Here is a 24,038-nt window from a genome sequence, read left to right on the forward strand (position 1 = left end):
AGTGTCAACATACATGACAAGCCACACATGTAGATAGCTATCAGTTTTAAGGATAAACTATACCACATTATCTATTAAGGGGGAGAAACTGTACCACAATATCTACTCAGGAGGATAAACTATATCATAGTATCTACTCAGGAGGATAAACTATACCATAGTATCTACTCAGGGGGATAAACTATACCATAGTATCTACTCAGGAGGATAAACTATACCACAATATCTACTCAGGAGGATAAACAATACCATATTATCTACTCAGGAGGATAAACTATACCACAGTATCTACTCAGGAGGATAAACTATACCATAGTATCTACTCAGGAGGATAAACTATACCATAGTATCTACTCAGGAGGATAAACTATACCACAGTATCTACTCAGGAGGATAAACTATACCACAGTATCTACTAAGGAGGATAAACTATACCATAGTATCTACTCAGGAGGATAAACTATACCACAGTATCTACTCAGGAGGATAAACTATACCACAGTATCTACCCAGGAGGATAAACTATACCACGGTATCTACTCAGGAGGATAAACTATACCATAGTATCTACTCAGGAGGATAAACTATACCACAATATCTACTCAGGAGGATAAACTATACCACAGTATCTACTCAGGAGGATAAACTATACCACAATATCTACTCAGGAGGATAAACTATACCATAGTATCAACTCAGGAGGATAAACTATATCATAGTATCTACTCAGGAGGATAAACTATACCACGGTATCTACTCAGGAGGATAGAATATACCACAGTATCTACTCAGGAGGATAAACTATACCACAATATCAACTCAGGAGGATAAACTATACCATAGTATCAACTCAGGAGGATAAACTATACCACGGTATCTACTCAGGAGGATAAACTATACCACGGTATCTACTCAGGAGGATAAACTATACCACGGTATCTACTCAGGAGGATAGAATATACCACAGTATCTACTCAGGAGGATAAACTATACCACAATATCTACTCAGGAGGATAAACTATACCACAGTATCTACCCAGGAGGATAGAATATACCATAGTATCAACTCAGGAGGATAAACTATACCACAGTATCTACTCAGGAGGATAAACTATACCATAGTATCTACTCAGGAGGATAAACTATGCCATAGTATCAACTCAGGAGGATAAACTATACCATAGTATCTACTAAGGAGGATAAACTATACCACGGTATCTACTCAGGAGGATAAACTATACCATAGTATCTACTCAGGAGGATAAACTATACCATAGTCTATACCATAGTATCTACTCAGGAGGATAAACTATACCACGGTATCTACTCAGGAGGATAAACTTTACCATAGTATCTACTCAGGAGGATAAACTATACCACAGTATCTACTCAGGAGGATAAACTATACCACAATATCTACTCAGGAGGATAAACTATACCATAGTATCTACTCAGGAGGATAAAATATACCATAATATCTACTCGGGAGGATAAACTATACCACAGTATCTACTCAGGAGGATAAACTATACCACATTATCAACTCAGGAGGATTTAAAACTGTATATAGCACTTTAATAGATAAATCAAATAAATAATAATTTGTTAAATGAATAAATAGATGAATAAACGGTGACATCCCAATATATAAATTGAAGCTAACAGTAAATTATTTTAGAAAATGTTACAATATTCAAGATAAGGGTGATCTTGGGGAAATAATGTTTTAAGCTTAGCTTACATGCAAATATATAAGATAGATATATATAATGACGTAAATGTTAATACATACATCCTTACCCAGGCTGTACAGTAGTGATATATAAACATTGTACTGGGTGTATGATAATAATATGAGATAAAAATATACCGATAGGTGTATAGCCCAATTGACCGCGGTACACTATAGGTGTACACAGGGTCGATGGGTAAATATAAATATATTTATTAATTCTGAGTTTAACCCTTACAACTGAGGATGGAGGACGTGTATAAATTTGCAACAATTCTAATCATCTTAGCTATTTCGGCTGTGAATAAATCAGGTAAGTAAAAATTGAGTATATTTTCCCATTGTTTTGTATCAGGCGATTGAAGCCTCTGTGATAAGCTGATCGTTCGTCAATGGATTCAATAGATAACTGGTTCATTCGGTCTTACTACGAGATCATTTTGTGACTATATAGGTATCTGACGCTATATGCGGTATACGGATACACTTGTACCCGCGCCGGTCTTCCATTGACATAATTCATCTTTACATGCACAAACTGTAAGTTCATGAATAAAGGGTGAAGCTGTCTTTTCCAAATCATTCATGTATATATAAGGTAACCTTCAGATCAAATGGCATATATTGTGATATATAACAATATTCGTCCTGTTTCATTCAGAATTTTTAGTGTATAAGCTTCACTTAGAACAATCTAGATCCTTATATAAAGAGAGAAGTGGATATCATTCCATGCGTATGGTCAACACAGGGGATCATCCGAGCGTTTGAAAAATAAACAAAAAAAAGGAAAGCATTTTCATGACCATGACGACTCATTTCGCAAATGTTGGTGAAAAGACGAAAAAAAAATCTCCCATTATGTTATATATATATATATATTTTTTAAACTAAAAGTATCCGACGACGAGTTTGTGTTTGGTCATATCAAGAGCACGAGACGCGTAATAAGCCCAGACAGTTATGACTGTTTGTTATAAATTTAGTAACTACCTGGATATGGCAAGCCGTTTGGGTTTTTACCTATTGAAATGAAGATATCTCTATTTAATTAAAGATATCTCTATTTAAAATGAAGATATCTCTATTTAATTAGAGATATCTGTAATTTAAATAAAGATATCTCTATTTAAATAAAGATATGTCTAATTTAAATACAGATATCTCTATTTCTACTGAAAATAGAGATATCTTCTTTTAAATTACAGATATCTCTATTTCAAATTCAGATATCTCTATTTGAATTACAGATATCTTAAATTGTAATTGAGATATCTTTATTTTAAATAGAGATATCTTTAATTCTTGTCCAATTAAAGATATCTTTATTTAAAATAGAGATATCTCTATTTGAATTAAAGATATCCCTATTTTAAATAGATATCTTTAATTTTGTTTAAATAGAGATGTCTTCATTTTAAATACAGATATCTCTAATTCAAATACAGATATCTCTAATTCAAATAGAGATATCTGTATTTGAAATAGAGATATCTGTATTTGAAATAGAGATATCTGTATTTGAAATAGAGATATCTGTATTGCAAAGTAATTGCAGATATCTCTATTTCAAATACAGATATCTCTATTTGAATTAAAGATATCTGTATTTACACGTGTTTGTTCAGTGCGAAGATTACATGTAATATTGAAACACAAAGAAAATAATGATTACTCCCTAATACTGATCAGTGTTAACGAAACGCTTGTAATTAAATTGGACTATCTGGATCCCATATGCATGCATGAGATGAAGGTCTAAACCGATAAACTTGCTACTTGGAGGGGATTTCTAAAGAACAGAACATGGCAACTGTTCTACGGGAAATAGAGCGAACTGTTGCGGCTATACGCAGTACCATTGAAAGCAGCACACGGTCTGCATTTCCCGCTATTTTGGGTCACTACTGCTTTACTTCCGTCATGCGCAAAAGGGAGAATCAAGGGAGCAGTAGTTTTTCCTATTTGATGGTTAAATACAGATATCTCTATTTCATGTCAAATAAAGATATCTTTAATTCAAATAGAGATATCTGTATTTAAAATAAAGATATATGTATTTCTACAACAATAAGAGATATCTGTATTTGAAATAGAGATATCTTTAATTGAATTAGAGATATCTGTATTTGAATTAGAGGTATCTGTATTGCAAAGTAATTGCAGATATCTCTAATTCAATTAAAGATATATCTATCTTTATTTTAAATACAGATATCTTTATTTACAATGAAATGCAGATATCTCTAATTGAAATAAAGATATCTTTAATTGAATTAGAGATATCTGTATTTGAATTAGAGATATCTCTATTTCGTGTTTAATTAGAGATATCTGTATTTTAAATAGAGATATCTCTAATTCAAATACAGATATCTCTAATTCAATTAAAGACATCTCTATTTAAATTAAAGATATCTCTATTTGAATTAAAGATATCTTTAATTTTTATATTAATAATGATATCTTTATTTTGAATACAGATATCTGTATTTAATAGGTAAAAACCCAAACGGCTTGCCATACCTGGATGTGTCACACTGTAAGGTTCAGCGAGTATATGTCTGTATCTTATCATAAATATAGTTATATTACTATGAACTGAAATGACTATGAACACGAACGTGAGATTCGTGTCAACAAACAATTCAAATCACACTGAATTCTCGTTGGGACGAGACTTTATAGAAAACTTTCTTATTCCCGTTAAAGTATCATGCTGTAACACGTTTTGGACGGTGCTGTTCCTGATATTTTCCTGTAATAATATAAGTGTTTCGCTAGACTATAAACTTAATCTGAATGAGATAATTTCTTGATTAAAATTCCATAAACTGCATAAAGTGCTCTTATAAGAGAAATGCTTATGTCCGTGTTAACATTCATCGCTATCTGGTTCGTCCACAGAATCGTCCGACCAATCTACTGAGATGTTAATAAAACTAAATTCATCACCACCGACATCAACAATCAGTATGTCATCACCTGCGATAACAACGACGACGATAACGACAAAAACGACAACATCGTCATTAGCCAGTTCACCATCAACTGTGCCCAGTTTTAAAAGCACTCCATTGACAACGGAAATGCAACATTCAACAAAAGTGACTACAGATCTTCATGTGCAGACGACAACACGCCCCAATGTAACGATGATGCTCTCTTCAACAACATCGCACTCATCTACGTCTTCATCTCCGCCATCATCTAGCACACAGATATCATCTGATTCGTCTACTGCTACTTCCCTACCCACAACAACAAGCATTGTTCCCACAGTTTCTGTACCAACAAACACGACTGTGTCGACGGAAAATATTTCAACTTCTAGGTATCTCATCCGTCTTTCATACATTTACCTAAACCACACACTTATCATCAAAATTACGTTTCCTTTTTTTATTTATTCATTTAAAAAAAAAATTGACATTTACAAGATAATTTTTTTTCGGCAGGGTTAGCTTTAAATTTACTCCATTCTCCTTATTAGCGGGTATTCGTTTTGACAGCATGTTGATATGGCAACACAGCCGTTTCAAAAATATGCTGTATACCCAAAGTAAAGTCAAAACAAACTCTGAAATTGCAAAAGTCTTTTCAATTTTCCTAATTACACTAAGCCTATAATGAATTTGCTTGTACATTTCATCGGCATAGATTAAAATATAACTCAGATATAATTTATCAAAATATTCTTCTGATAAATGCTGTAAATAATATTTATGTTTTTTTTATCAGTCACAATACTGTATCGGTCCTGGACTCTCAGCCTCACTCCTCGCAGGAGAATATAGCGGGTACGTATACCACGACAGACTGTATACTTACGTACAGCCTCACTCCTCACAGGAGAATATAGTGGGTACGTATACCACGACATACTGTATACTTACATACAGCCTCACTCCTCACAGGAGAATATAGTGGGTACGTATACCACGACATACTGTATACTTACGTACAGCCTCACTCCTCACAGGAGAATATAGTGGGTACGTATACCACGACAGACTGTATACTTACGTACAGCCTCACTCCTCACAGGAGAATATAGTGGGTACGTATACCACGACATACTGTATACTTACATACAGCCTCACTCCTCACAGGAGAATATAGTGGGTACGTACACCACGACAGACTGTATACTTACATACAGCCTCACTCCTCACAGGAGAATATAGCGGGTACGTATACCACGACATACTGTATACTTACATACAACCTCACTCCTCACAGGAGAATATAGCGGGTACGTATACCACGACATACTGTACATACAGCCTCACTCCTCACAGGAGAATATAGTGGGTACGTATACCACGACATACTGTATACTTACATACAGCCTCACTCCTCACAGTAGAATATAGTGGGTACGTATACCACGACAGACTGTATACTTACATACAGCCTCACTCCTCACAAGATAATATAGTGGGTACGTATACCACGACAGACTGTATACTTACATACAGCCTCACTCCTCACAGGAGAATATAGTGGGTACGTATACCACGACATACTGTATACTTACATACAGCCTCACTCCTCACAGGAGAATATAGTGGGTACGCATACCTAGACATACTGTATACTTACATACAGTCTCACTCCTCACAGGAGAATATAGTGGGTACGTATACCACGACAGACTGTATACTTACATACAACCTCACTCCTCACAGGAGAATACAGTGGGTACGTATACCACGACATACTGTATACTTACATACAGCCTCACTCCTCACAGGAGAATATAGTGGGTACGTATACCACGACAGACTGTATACTTACGTACAGCCTCACTCCTCACAGGAGAATATAGTGGGTACGTATGCCACGACAGACTGTATACTTACATACAGTCTCACTCCTCACAGGAGAATATAGTGGGTACGTATGCCACGACAGACTGTATACTTACATACAACCCCACTCCTCACAGGAGAATATAGTGGGTACGTATACCACGACAGACTGTATACTTACGTACAGCCTCACTCCTCACAGGAGAATATAGTGGGTACGTATGCCACGACAGACTGTATACTTACATACAGTCTCACTCCTCACAGGAGAATATAGTGGGTACGTATGCCACGACAGACTGTATACTTACATACAACCCCACTCCTCACAGGAGAATATAGTGGGTACGTATGCCACGACAGACTGTATACTTACATACAACCCCACTCCTCACAGGAGAATATAGTGGGTACGTACACCACGACATACTGTATACTTCCATACAGCCCCACTCCTCACAGGAGAATATAGTGGGTACGTATACCACGACATACTGTATACTTACATACAGTCTCACTCCTCACTGGAGAATATAGTGGGTACGTATACCACGACAGACTGTATACTTACATACAGCCTCACTCCTCACAGGATAATATAGTGGGTACGTATACCACGACAGACTGTATACTTACATACAGCCTCACTCCTCACAGGAGAATATAGTGGGTACGTATACCACGACATACTGTATACTTACATACAACCTCACTCCTCACAGGAGAATATAGTGGGTACGTATACCACGACAGACTGTATACTTACATACAACCTCACTCCTCACAGGAGAATATAGTGGGTACGTATACCACGATATACTGTATACTTACATACAACCTCACTCCTGACAGGAGAATGTAGTGGGTACGTATACCACGATATACTGTATACTTACATACAGCCTCACTCCTCACAGGAGAATATAGCGGGTACGTATACCACGACATACTGTATACTTACATACAGCCTCACTCCTCACAGGAGAATATAGTGGGTACGTATACCACGACATACTGTATACTTACATACAGCCTCACTCCTCACAGGAGAATATAGTGGGTACGTATACCACGACAGACTGTATACTTACATACAGCCTCACTTCTGACAGGAGAATATAGTGGGTACGTATACAACGATATACTGTATACTTACATACAGCCTCACTCCTCACAGGAGAATATAGTGGGTACGTATACCACGACATACTGTATACTTACATACAGCCTCACTCCTCACAGGAGAATATAGTGGGTACGTATACCACGATATACTGTATACTTACATACAGCCTCACTCCTCACAGGAGAATATAGTGGGTACGTATACCACGACAGACTGTATACTTACATACAGCCTCACTCCTCACAGGAGAATATAGTGGGTACGTATACCACGACAGACTGTATACTTACATACAGCCTCACTCCTCACAGGAGAATATAGTGGGTACGTATACCACGACATACTGTATACTTACATACAGTCTCACTCCTCACAGGAGAATATAGTGGGTACGTATACCACGACATACTGTATACTTACATACAGTCTCACTCCTCACAGGAGAATATAGTGGGTACGTATACCACGAAAGACTGTATACTTACATACAACCTCACTCCTCACAGGAGAATATAGTGGGTACGTATACCACGACATACTGTATACTTACATACAGCCTCACTTCTCACAGGAGAATATAGTGGGTATGTATACAACGACAGACTGTATACTTACATACAGCCTCACTCCTCACAGGAGAATATAGTGGGTACGTATACCACGACAGACTGTATATTTACATATAGCCTCACTCCTCACAGGAGAATATAGTGGGTACGTATACCTCGACAGACTGTATACTTACATACAGCCTCACTCCTCACAGGAGAATATAGTGGGTACGTATACCACGACATACTGTATACTTACATACAGCCTCACTCCTCACAGGAGAATATAGTGGGTACGTACACCACGACATACTGTATACTTACATACAGCCTCACTCCTCACAGGAGAATATAGTGGGTACGTATACCACGACATACTGTATACTTACATACAACCTCACTCATCACAGGAGAATATAGTGGGTACGTATACCACGACATACTGTATACTTACATACAACCTCACTCCTCACAGGAGAATACAGTGGGTACGTACACCACGACATACTGTATACTTACATACAACCTCACTCCTCACAGGAGAATATAGTGGGTACGTATACCACGACATACTGTATACTTACATACAACCTCACTCCTCACAGGAGAATATAGTGGGTACGTATACCACGACATACTGTATACTTACATACAACCTCACTCCTCACAGGAGAATATAGTGGGTACGTACACCACGACATACTGTATACTTACATACAACCTCACTCCTCACAGGAGAATATAGTGGGTACGTATCCCACGACAGACTGTACACTTACATACAACCTCACTCCTCACAGGAGAATATAGTGGGTATGTACACCACGACAGACTGTACACTTACATACAACCTCACTCCTCACAGGAGAATATAGTGGGTACGTATACCACGACAGACTGTATACTTACATACAGTCTCACTCCTTACAGGAGAATATAGTGGGTACGTATACCACGACAGACTGTATACTTACATACAACCTCACTTCTCACAGGAGAATATAGTGGGTACGTATACCACGACAGACTGTATACTTACATACAACCTCACTCCTGACAGGAGAATATAGTGGGTACGTATACCACGATATACTGTATACTTACATACAGCCTCACCCCTCACAGGAGAATATAGTGGGTACGTATACCACGATATACTGTATACTTACATACAGCCTCACTCCTCACAGGAGAATATAGTGGGTACGTATACCACGACAGACTGTATACTTACATACAGCCTCACTCCTCACAGGAGAATATAGTGGGTACGTATACAACGACAGACTGTACACTTACATACAGCCCCACTCCTCACAGGAGAATATAGTGGGTATGTATTCCACGACATACTGTATACTTACATACAGCCTCACTCCTCACAGGAGAATATAGTGGGTACGTATACCACGACAGACTGTATACTTACATACAGCCTCACTCCTCACAGGAGAATATAGTGGGTACGTATACCAGGATATACTGTATACTTACATACAGCCTCAGTCCTCACAGGAGAATATAGTGGGTACGTATACCACGACATACTGTATACTTACATACAGCCTCACTCCTCACAGGAGAATACAGTGGGTACGTATACCACGACAGACTGTATACTTACATACAACCTCACTCCTGACAGGAGAATATAGTGGGTACGTATACCACGACATACTGTATACTTACATACAACCTCACTCCTCACAGGAGAATACAGTGGGTACGTATACCACGACAGACTGTATACTTACATACAGTCTCACTCCTCACTGGAGAATATAGTGGGTACGTATACCACGACATACTGTATACTTACATACAGCCTCACCCCTCACAGGAGAATATAGTGGGTACGTATACCACGACATACTGTATACTTACATACAACCTCACTCCTCACAGGAGAATATAGTGGGTACGTATACCACGACATACTGTATACTTACATACAACCTCACTCCTCACAGGAGAATATAGTGGGTACGTATACCACGACATACTGTATACTTACATACAACCTCACTCCTCACAGGAGAATACAGTGGGTACGTATACCACGACAGACTGTATACTTACATACAGTCTCACTCCTCACTGGAGAATATAGTGGGTACGTATACCACGACATACTGTATACTTACATACAGCCTCACCCCTCACAGGAGAATATAGTGGGTACGTATACCACGACATACTGTATACTTACATACAACCTCACTCCTCACAGGAGAATACAGTGGGTACGTATACCACGACAGACTGTATACTTACATACAGCCTCAGTCCTCACAGGAGAATATAGTGGGTACGTATACCACGACAGACTGTATACTTACATACAGCCTCACCCCTCACAGGAGAATATAGTGGGTACGTATACCACGACATACTGTATACTTACATACAACCTCACTCCTCACAGGAGAATACAGTGGGTACGTATACCACGACAGACTGTATACTTACATACAGCCTCACTCCTCACAGGAGAATATAGTGGGTACGTACACCACGACATACTGTATACTTACATACAACCTCACTCCTCAAAAGGGAATATAGTGGGTACGTATACCACGACATACTGTATACTTACATACAGCCTCACTCCTCACAGGAGAATATAGTGGGTACGTATACCACGACAGACTTTATACTTACATACAGCCTCACTCCTCACAGGAGAATATAGTGGGTACGTATACCACGACATACTGTATACTTACATACAACCTCACTCCTCACAGGAGAATATAGTGGGTACGTATACCACGACATACTGTATACTTACATACAGCCTCACTCCTCACAGGAGAATATAGTGGGTACGTATACCACGACATACTGTATACTTACATACAGCCTCACTCCTCACAGGAGAATATAGTGGGTACGTATACCACGACAGACTGTATACTTACATACAGCCTCACTTCTGACAGGAGAATATAGTGGGTACGTATACAACGATATACTGTATACTTACATACAGCCTCACTCCTCACAGGAGAATATAGTGGGTACGTATACCACGACATACTGTATACTTACATACAGCCTCACTCCTCACAGGAGAATATAGTGGGTACGTATACCACGATATACTGTATACTTACATACAGCCTCACTCCTCACAGTAGAATATAGTGGGTACGTATACCACGACAGACTGTATACTTACATACAGCCTCACTCCTCACAGGAGAATATAGTGGGTACGTATACCACGACAGACTGTATACTTACATACAGCCTCACTCCTCACAGGAGAATATAGTGGGTACGTATACCACGACATACTGTATACTTACATACAGCCTCACTCCTCACAGGAGAATATAGTGGGTACGTATACCACGACATACTGTATACTTACATACAGTCTCACTCCTCACAGGAGAATATAGTGGGTACGTATACCACGAAAGACTGTATACTTACATACAACCTCACTCCTCACAGGAGAATATAGTGGGTACGTATACCACGACATACTGTATACTTACATACAGCCTCACTTCTCACAGGAGAATATAGTGGGTATGTATACAACGACAGACTGTATACTTACATACAGCCTCACTCCTCACAGGAGAATATAGTGGGTACGTATACCACGACAGACTGTATACTTACATATAGCCTCACTCCTCACAGGAGAATATAGTGGGTACGTATACCTCGACAGACTGTATACTTACATACAGCCTCACTCCTCACAGGAGAATATAGTGGGTACGTATACCACGACATACTGTATACTTACATACAGCCTCACTCCTCACAGGAGAATATAGTGGGTACGTACACCACGACATACTGTATACTTACATACAGCCTCACTCCTCACAGGAGAATATAGTGGGTACGTATACCACGACATACTGTATACTTACATACAACCTCACTCATCACAGGAGACTATAGTGGGTACGTATACCACGACATACTGTATACTTACATACAACCTCACTCCTCACAGGAGAATACAGTGGGTACGTACACCACGACATACTGTATACTTACATACAACCTCACTCCTCACAGGAGAATATAGTGGGTACGTATACCACGACATACTGTATACTTACATACAACCTCACTCCTCACAGGAGAATATAGTGGGTACGTATACCACGACATACTGTATACTTACATACAACCTCACTCCTCACAGGAGAATATAGTGGGTACGTACACCACGACATACTGTATACTTACATACAACCTCACTCCTCACAGGAGAATATAGTGGGTACGTATCCCACGACAGACTGTACACTTACATACAACCTCACTCCTCACAGGAGAATATAGTGGGTATGTACACCACGACAGACTGTACACTTACATACAACCTCACTCCTCACAGGAGAATATAGTGGGTACGTATACCACGACAGACTGTATACTTACATACAGTCTCACTCCTTACAGGAGAATATAGTGGGTACGTATACCACGACAGACTGTATACTTACATACAACCTCACTTCTCACAGGAGAATATAGTGGGTACGTATACCACGACAGACTGTATACTTACATACAACCTCACTCCTGACAGGAGAATATAGTGGGTACGTATACCACGATATACTGTATACTTACATACAGCCTCACCCCTCACAGGAGAATATAGTGGGTACGTATACCACGATATACTGTATACTTACATACAGCCTCACTCCTCACAGGAGAATATAGTGGGTACGTATACCACGACAGACTGTATACTTACATACAGCCTCACTCCTCACAGGAGAATATAGTGGGTACGTATACAACGACAGACTGTACACTTACATACAGCCCCACTCCTCACAGGAGAATATAGTGGGTACGTATACCACGACATACTGTATACTTACATACAGCCTCACTCCTCACAGGAGAATATAGTGGGTACGTATACCACGACAGACTGTATACTTACATACAGCCTCACTCCTCACAGGAGAATATAGTGGGTACGTATACCAGGATATACTGTATACTTACATACAGCCTCAGTCCTCACAGGAGAATATAGTGGGTACGTATACCACGACATACTGTATACTTACATACAGCCTCACTCCTCACAGGAGAATACAGTGGGTACGTATACCACGACAGACTGTATACTTACATACAACCTCACTCCTGACAGGAGAATATAGTGGGTACGTATACCACGACATACTGTATACTTACATACAACCTCACTCCTCACAGGAGAATACAGTGGGTACGTATACCACGACAGACTGTATACTTACATACAGTCTCACTCCTCACTGGAGAATATAGTGGGTACGTATACCACGACATACTGTATACTTACATACAGCCTCACCCCTCACAGGAGAATATAGTGGGTACGTATACCACGACATACTGTATACTTACATACAACCTCACTCCTCACAGGAGAATATAGTGGGTACGTATACCACGACATACTGTATACTTACATACAACCTCACTCCTCACAGGAGAATATAGTGGGTACGTATACCACGACATACTGTATACTTACATACAACCTCACTCCTCACAGGAGAATACAGTGGGTACGTATACCACGACAGACTGTATACTTACATACAGTCTCACTCCTCACTGGAGAATATAGTGGGTACGTATACCACGACATACTGTATACTTACATACAGCCTCACCCCTCACAGGAGAATATAGTGGGTACGTATACCACGACATACTGTATACTTACATACAACCTCACTCCTCACAGGAGAATACAGTGGGTACGTATACCACGACAGACTGTATACTTACATACAGCCTCAGTCCTCACAGGAGAATATAGTGGGTACGTATACCACGACAGACTGTATACTTACATACAGCCTCACCCCTCACAGGAGAATATAGTGGGTACGTATACCACGACATACTGTATACTTACATACAACCTCACTCCTCACAGGAGAATACAGTGGGTACGTATACCACGACAGACTGTATACTTACATACAGCCTCACTCCTCACAGGAGAATATAGTGGGTACGTACACCACGACATACTGTATACTTACATACAACCTCACTCCTCACAGGAGAATATAGTGGGTACGTATACCACGACAGACTTTATACTTACATACAGCCTCACTCCTCACAGGAGAATATAGTGGGTACGTATACCACGACATACTGTATACTTACATACAACCTCACTCCTCACAGGAGAATATAGTGGGTACGTATACCACGACATACTGTATACTTACATACAGTCTCACTCCTCACAGGAGAATATAGTGGGTACGTATACCACGATATACTGTATACTTACATACAGCCATACTCCTCGCAGGAGAATATAGTGGGTACGTATACCACGACATACTGTATACTTACATACAGCCTCACTCCTCACAGTAGAATATAGTGGGTACGTATACCACGACAGACTGTATACTTACATACAGCCTCACTCCTCACAAGATAATATAGTGGGTACGTACACCACGACAGACTGTATACTTACATACAGACTCACTCCTCACAATAGAATATAGTGGGTACGTATACCACGATATACTGTATACTTACATACAGCCTCACTCCTCACAGGAAAATAAAGTGGGTACGTATACCACGACAGACTGTATACTTACATACAACCTCACTCCTCACAGGAGAATACAGTGGGTACGTATACCACGACAGACTGTATACTTACATACAGCCTCACTCCTCACAGTAGAATATAGCGGGTACGTATACCACGACATGCTGTATACTTACATACAGTCTCACTCCTGACAGGAGAATATAGTGGGTACGTATACCACGACATACTGTATACTTACATACAACCTCACTCCTCACAGGAGAATATAGTGGGTACGTATACCAGGATATACTGTATACTTACATACAGCCTCACTCCTCACCGTAGAATATAGCAGGTACGTATTCCACGGCAGACTGTATACTTACATACAACCTCACTCCTTACAGAAGAATATAGTGGGTACGTATACCACGACAGACTGTATACTTACATACAACCTCACTCCTCACAGGAGAATATAGTGGGTACGTATACCACGTCATACTGTATACTTACATACAGCCTCACTTCTCACAGGAGAATATAGTGGGTATGTATACCTCGACAGACTGTATACTTACATACAGCCTTACTCCTCACAGGAGAATATAGTGGGTACGTATACCTCGACAGACTGTATACTTACATACAGCCTTACTCCTCACAGGAGAATATAGTGGGTACGTATACCACGATATACTGTATACTTACATACAGCCATACTCCTCACAGGAGAATATAGTGGGTACGTATACCACGACATACTGTATACTTACATACAACCTCACTCCTCACAGGAGAATATAGTGGGTACGTATACCACGACATACTGTATACTTACATACAGCCTCACTCCTCACAGGAGAATATAGTGGGTACGTACACCACGACATACTGTATACTTACACACAGCCTCACTCCTCACAGGAGAATATAGTGTGTACGTATACCACGACATACTGTATACTTACATACAACCTCACTCATCACAGGAGAAGATAGTGGGTACGTATACCACGACATACTGTATACTTACATACAACCTCACTCCTCACAGTAGAATATAGTGGGTACGTATACCACGACAGACTGTATACTTACATACAACCTCACTCCTCACAGGAGAATATAGTGGGTACGTACACCACGACATACTGTATACTTACATACAACCTCACTCCTCACAGGAGAATATAGTGGGTACGTATACCACGACATACTGTATACTTACATACAACCTCACTCCTCACAGGAGAATATAGTGGGTACGTATACCACGACAGACTGTATACTTACATACAGCCTCACTCCTCACAGGAGAATAAAGTGGGTACGTATACCACGACATATTGTATACTTACATACAGCCTCACTCCTCACAGGAGAATATAGTGGGTACGTATACCACGACAGACTGTATACTTACATACAGCCTTACTCCTCACAGGAGAATATAGTGGGTACGTATACCACGACATACTGTATACTTACATACAGCCTCACTCCTCACAGGAGAATATAGTGGGTACGTACACCACGACATACTGTATACTTACATACAGCCTCACTCCTCACAGGCGAATATAGTGGGTACGTATACCACGACATACTGTATACTTACATACAACCTCACTCATCACAGGAGAATATAGTGGGTACGTATACCACGACATACTGTATACTTACATACAACCTCACTCCTCACAGTAGAATATAGTGGGTACGTATACCACGACAGACTGTATACTTACATACAACCTCACTCCTCACAGGAGAATATAGTGGGTACGTATACCACGACATGCTGTATACTTACATACAGTCTCACTCCTGACAGGAGAATATAGTGGGTACGTATACCACGACATACTGTATACTTACATACAACCTCACTCCTCACAGGAGAATATAGTGGGTACGTATACCAGGATATACTGTATACTTACATACAGCCTCACTCCTCACAGTAGAATATAGCAGGTACGTATTCCACGGCAGACTGTATACTTACATACAACCTCACTCCTTACAGGAGAATATAGTGGGTACGTATACCACGACAGACTGTATACTTACATACAACCTCACTCCTCACATGAGAATATAGTGGGTACGTATACCACGACATACTGTATACTTACATACAACCTCACTCCTCACAGGAGAATACAGTGGGTACGTACACCACGACATACTGTATACTTACATACAGCCTCACTCCTCACAGGAGAATATAGTGGGTACGTATACCACGACAGACTGTATACTTACATACAGCCTCACTCCTCACAGGAGAATATAGTGGGTACGTATACCACGACATACTGTATACTTACATACAGCCTCACTTCTCACAGGAGAATATAGTGGGTATGTATACAACGACAGACTGTATACTTACATACAGCCTCACTCCTCACAGGAGAATATAGTGGGTACGTATACCACGACAGACTGTATACTTACATATAGCCTCACTCCTCACAGGAGAATATAGTGGGTACGTATACCTCGACAGACTGTATACTTACATACAGCCTTACTCCTCACAGGAGAATATAGTGGGTACGTATACCACGACACACTGTATACTTACATACAGCCTCACTCCTCACAGGAGAATATAGTGGGTACGTATACCACGACATACTGTATACTTACATACAGCCTCACTCCTCACAGGAGAATATAGTGGGTACGTACACCACGACATACTGTATACTTACATACAGCCTCACTCCTCACAGGAGAATATAGTGGGTACGTATACCACGACATACTGTATACTTACATACAACCTCACTCATCACAGGAGAATACAGTGGGTACGTATACCACGACATACTGTATACTTACATACCACCTCACTCCTCACAGGAGAATATAGTGGGTACGTATACCACGACATACTGTATACTTACATACAGCCTCACTCCTCACAGGAGAATATAGTGGGTACATACACCACGACATACTGTATACTTACATACAGCCTCACTCCTCACAGGAGAATATAGTGGGTACGTATACCACGACATACTGTATACTTACATACAACCTCACTCATCACAGGAGAATATAGTGGGTACGTATACCACGACATACTGTATACTTACATACAACCTTACTCCTCACAGTAGAATATAGTGGGTACGTATACCACGACAGACTGTATACTTACATACAACCTCACTCCTCACAGGAGAATATAGTGGGTACGTACACCACGACATACTGTATACTTACATACAACCTCACTCCTCACAGGAGAATATAGTGGGTACGTATACCACGACATACTGTATACTTACATACAACCTCACTCATCACAGGAGAATATAGTGGGTACGTATACCACGACATACTGTATACTTACATACAGCCTCACTTCTCACAGGAGAATATAGTGGGTATGTATACAACGACAGACTGTATACTTACATACAGCCTCACTCCTCACAGGAGAATATAGTGGGTACGTATACCACGACAGACTGTATACTTACATATAGCCTCACTCCTCACAGGAGAATATAGTGGGTACGTATACCTCGACAGACTGTATACTTACATACAGCCTTACTCCTCACAGGAGAATATAGTGGGTACGTATACCACGACATACTGTATACTTACATACAGCCTCACTCCTCACAGGAGAATATAGTGGGTACGTACACCACGACATACTGTATACTTACATACAGCCTCACTCCTCACAGGAGAATATAGTGGGTACGTATACCACGACATACTGTATACTTACATACAACGTCACTCATCACAGGAGAATATAGTGGGTACGTATACCACGACATACTGTATACTTACATACAACCTCACTCCTCACAGTAGAATATAGTGGGTACGTATACCACGACAGACTGTATACTTACATACAACCTCACTCCTCACAGGAGAATATAGTGGGTACGTACACCACGACATATTGTATACTTACATACAACCTCACTCCTCACAGGAGAATATAGTGGGTACGTATACCACGACATACTGTATACTTACATACAACCTCACTCATCACAGGAGAATATAGTGGGTACGTATACCACGACATACTGTATACTTACATACAACCTCACTCCTCACAGGAGAATATAGTGGGTACGTACACCACGACAGACTGTATACTTACGTACAGCCTCACTCCTCACAGGAGAATATAGTGGGTACGTACACCACGACATACTGTATACTTACATACAACCTCACTCCTCACAGGAGAATATAGTGGGTACGTATCCCACGACAGACTGTACACTTACATACAACCTCACTCCTCACAGGAGAATATAGTGGGTATGTACACCACGACAGACTGTACACTTACATACAACCTCACTTCTCACAGGAGAATATAGTGGGTACGTATACCACGACATACTGTATACTTACATACAGTCTCACTCCTTACAGGAGAATATAGTGGGTACGTATACCACGACATACTGTATACTTACATACAGCCTCACCCCTCACAGGAGAATATAGTGGGTACGTATACCACGATATACTGTATACTTACATACAGCCTCACTCCTCACAGGAGAATATAGTGGGTACGTATACCACGACAGACTGTATACTTACATACAGCCCCACTCCTGACAGGAGAATATAGTGGGTACGTACACCACGACATACTGTATACTTACATACAGCCTCACTCATCACAGGAGAATATAGTGGGTACGTATACCACGACAGACTGTATACTTACATACAGCCTCACTCCTCACAGGAGAATATAGTGGGTACGTATACCACGACATACTGTATACTTACATACAGCCTCACTCCTCACAGGAGAATATAGTGGGTACGTATACCACGACATACTGTATACTTACATACAGCCTCACTCCTCACAGGAGAATATAGTGGGTACGTATACCACGACATACTGTATACTTACATACAGCCTCACTCCTCACAGTAGAATATAGTGGGTACGTATACCACGACATACTGTATACTTACATACAGCCTCACTCCTCACAGGAGAATATAGTGGGTACGTATACCACGACATACTGTATACTGTACATACAGCCTCACTCCTCACAGGAGAATATAGTGGGTATGTACACCACGACATACTGTATACTTACATACAGCCTCACTCCTCACAGGAGAATATAGCGGGTACGTATACCACGACATACTGTATACTTACATACAGCCTCACTCCTCACAGGAGAATATAGTGGGTACGTATACCACGACAGACTGTATACTTACGTACAGCCTCACTCCTCACAGGAGAATATAGTGGGTACGTATACCACGACATACTGTATACTTACGTACAGCCTCACTCCTCACAGGAGAATATAGTGGGTACGTATACCACGACATACTGTATACTTACATAGAGCCTCACTCCTCACAGGAGAATATAGTGGGTACGTATACCACGACATACTGTATACTTACATACAACCTCACTTCTCACAGGAGAATATAGTGGGTACGTATACCACGACATACTGTATACTTACATACAGCCTCAGTCCTCACAGGAGAATATAGTGGGTACGTATACCACGACAGACTGTATACTTCTATACAGCCCCACTCCTCACAGGAGAATATAGTGGGTACGTATACCACGACATACTGTATACTTACATACAGCCCCACTTCTCACAGGAGAATATAGTGGGTTCGTATACCACGACATGCTGTATATTTACATACAGCCTTACTCCTCACAGGAGAATATAGTGGGTACGTATACCACGACATACTGTATACTTACATACAGCCCCACTCCTCAAAAGAGAATATAGTGGGTACGTATACCACGACATGCTGTATACTTACATACAGCCTCACTCCTGACAGGAGAATATAGTGGGTACGTATACCACGACATGCTGTATACTTACATACAGCCCCACTCCTCAAAAGAGAATATAGTGGGTACGTATACCACGACATGCTGTATATTTACATACAGCCTCACTCCTCACAGGAGAATATAGTGGGTACGTATACCACGACATACTGTATACTTCTATACAGCCCCACTCCTCACAGGAGAATATAGTGGGTACGTATACCACGACATACTGTATACTTACATACAACCTCACCCCTCACAGGAGAATATAGTGGGTACGTATACCACGACATACTGTATACTTACATACAACCTCACTCCTCACAGGAGAATATAGCGGGTACGTATACCACGACATACTGTATACTTACATACAGCCTTACTCCTCACAGGAGAATATAGCGGGTACGTATACCACGACATATTGTATACTTACATACAACCTCACTCCTCACAGGAGAATATAGTGGGTACGTACACCACGACATACTGTATACTTACATACAGCCTTACTCCTCACAGGAGAATATAGTGGGTACGTATACCACGACATACTGTATACTTACATACAACCTCACTCCTCAAAAGAGAATATAGCGGGTACGTATACCACGACGGACTGTATACTTACGTACAGCCTCACTCCTCACAGGAGAATATTGCCGGTACGTATACCACGACAGACTTTATACTTAGATACAGCCTCACTCCTCACAGGAGAATATAGTGGGTACGTATACCACGACGGACTGTAAACTTACATACAACCCCACACCTCGCAAGTGTACATGTACCATCACAGTCTGCAATAGGCTTCTTGAAATCAAGATTTATGCTATACCAATGTTTTTGAAATTCGTTTAATGAAAGGCGAATCTTTGGTTTTTATCTGATGACTATGCTGTTATGTTGTTGTGGGCTGAACAATTAATGCATTGATTTTACAAAAAAAAAAAAAAAAAATTGTTGATTCTATTTGTCAACTTCCGGTATAACGCCATACTGAAGACGCCATTTTGAAACTTTATCCTCTGGTTCAAGCTAGACTCTCTTGTTTTATTTAGGTATAGTTGCCGGCGTCCTCTGTTCTGTTGTCGCTGTAGTCATCGTGGCAGGAGCAATATTTTATTTCAAACGGAGGTAAGAACCATTTATTTTTAAAACAGAAATTGCCACTTTAGTTTTATTCTGCAGTGTCTGCTAAGATAGATTTGGTGATCGATAAACTTTATGTAAGAGTTACGTCCCCTTCCCAATGAAATTATGTTTTTATTTCTAAGTTGTGGATACTATTTTTTGTTTATATATACACATGAAAAAAATCCGAACTTAACTACTGATAATGTCATTCAATCTTAATTGTGGACACTATGTTTTGTTTATATATATTTATACAAAAAAAAAAAAAAAAAAAAAAACAATCTTAACTACTGTTAATATCATTCAATCTATATATATACGAAAAAATCCAATCTAAATTGTGGACACTATGTTTTGTTTATATATATATACGAAAAAAAAAATCAAAACAACTTAACTACTGTCAATACCATTCAATCTTAATGACAGACACTATGTTTTGTTTATGCCAGGCAAGGGCGAAAATCCGTCGTTGAGAACGTTAAAGTGAATTACGAGAGTGAAAAGTTTGAGGATATCGCTGACACCGACTATGACCCGACCACACTTTCTACTGCCCATTATGAGAAGCTGGGATGTCCAGACACCGGTGAAAACCAGTATACCATGATTGTACGTGAGGGTGGGGACACCGAGAAGGACGAAACGGGATCATTGGAGGAGTCCTCGTCATATGTACTGCCTAACGAGTTTGGTGTTCCTCCTCGCGTGTCGTCTAAAGAAAACGGAAAGAGCAGCCGATACGAGAATACAATGTTTTCTCTGGATTTAAAAGACGATTCTCTACCGATAAAGGATGAGGATGATTATATCCAGTTTTCTGAAGACAATCTAAAAAATGTTCGGGTATCTTAACTAGAACGTCAGCTGATACATGCATACGTTAAACGTGATATAAGTGTTTTGTTACCGATACATAGTTTATTTAATTAACAAAATGCGTAGGTATGATTGATGAAAAGTATTTTTATTTTGTTTGGTTTGAGGTAAATTAAACTTTTCGATGTGAGCCTGACAGGCGACGATCGACACGAAGACACCGAGGACATGTAACGTTAACAGCTATGGTTATCAACAAGAAAACATCGATCTTTGTCAACCATGAATAATTCGAAGTCCCGCTGTTTCGAAGTTTTTCTGTTAGTCCCTTGAACTTCGAAACATCGAAGTTTTACTGTATACACAATGTGTACCAATTTTCCATGTCTGTTTGTTGTTAATTTTGTTACAATTTCAACATTTTGTTACAAAGATATGCATAAATGTATTGCAGTTGAATGTGTTGTTTATCTTACTACTAAATATTAAATATGTAACGTCAAGCCTACAAATAGACTATATATCTGATAGCATGCTATCGTTTTGTATATAGATTAATATGAATATTTATCGAAAACTATCCTCTTTACATGCATGTCATTGACAAATATTGGTAACTGCATTATAACTATCAATAAAATAGCATTATGATATCGGTTTGCATTTTACCTTTTCCTCTCAGCATAACGTCTCACTGATGGTGGAGACTATGGGGCGCCGTTTTACTATTTATTCCCATTAGGTGATATCACTTAATGAAACGAATAGGTGATATCACTTATTTGAATAGGTGATATCACTTAATGAAACGAATAGGTGATATCACTTATTCGAATAGGTGATATCACTTAATGAAACGAATAGGTGATATCACTTATTCGAATAGGTGATATCACTTAATGAAACGAATAGGTGATATCACTTATTCGAATAGGTGATATCACTCATTCGAATAGGTGATATCACTTAAAAATATTCTTAAGTGATATCGCCTATTTGAATAGGTGATATCACCCATTCGAATAGGTGATATCACTTATAAAATTCTTAAGTGATAGCATCTATTCGAATGAGTGATATCACCTATTCAATCAGTGATATCACCTATTCGAATGGGTGATATCACTTAATGAAACGAATAGGTGATATCACTTATTCGAATAGGTGATATCACCAATTCATTTTTCAAATAAGTAATATCACCTATTCGAATAGGTGATATCACCTATTCGAATGGGTGATATCACTTAATGAAACGAATAGGTGATATCACTTAATGAAACGAATAGGTGATATCACTTAATGAAACGAATAGGTGATATCACTTAATGAAACGAATAGGTGATATCACCAATTGGAATAGGTGATACCACTTAAAAATATTCTTAAGTGATATCGCCTATTTGAATAGGTGAGTGAGTG

General features: G+C 39.7%; 1 protein-coding gene across 1 annotated transcript; it reads left to right on the forward strand.

Annotated features, from left to right (window-relative positions):
- Positions 1 to 1,890: 1,890 nt before the first annotated feature.
- Positions 1,891 to 23,273, forward strand: LOC117322318 (cell wall integrity and stress response component 2-like). Its single transcript, XM_033877172.1, has 5 exons — positions 1,891 to 2,045; positions 4,640 to 5,066; positions 5,474 to 5,532; positions 21,722 to 21,797; positions 22,250 to 23,273. Exons 1-5 carry the CDS (start codon positions 1,979 to 1,981, stop codon positions 22,650 to 22,652), a joined length of 1,032 nt encoding a protein of 343 aa, XP_033733063.1. The 5' UTR covers positions 1,891 to 1,978; the 3' UTR covers positions 22,653 to 23,273.
- The last annotated feature ends 765 nt before the right edge of the window (positions 23,274 to 24,038 follow it).

The sequence above is a fragment of the Pecten maximus genome, chromosome 2, assembly GCF_902652985.1.
Source record: "Pecten maximus chromosome 2, xPecMax1.1, whole genome shotgun sequence".
Taxonomy (NCBI): Eukaryota; Metazoa; Mollusca; class Bivalvia; order Pectinida; family Pectinidae; genus Pecten; species Pecten maximus.

Excerpts from the sequence above, each read along its gene's own strand:
- LOC117322318 (XM_033877172.1), top strand. The coding sequence starts at position 1,979 with ATGGAGGACGTGTATAAATTTGCAACAATTCTAATCATCTTAGCTATT. Across the intron at positions 2,046-4,639 it reads TTCGGCTGTGAATAAATCAG|AATCGTCCGACCAATCTACT; the intron begins GTAAGTAAAAAT and ends GTTCGTCCACAG. Across the intron at positions 21,798-22,249 it reads ATATTTTATTTCAAACGGAG|GCAAGGGCGAAAATCCGTCG; the intron begins GTAAGAACCATT and ends TGTTTATGCCAG.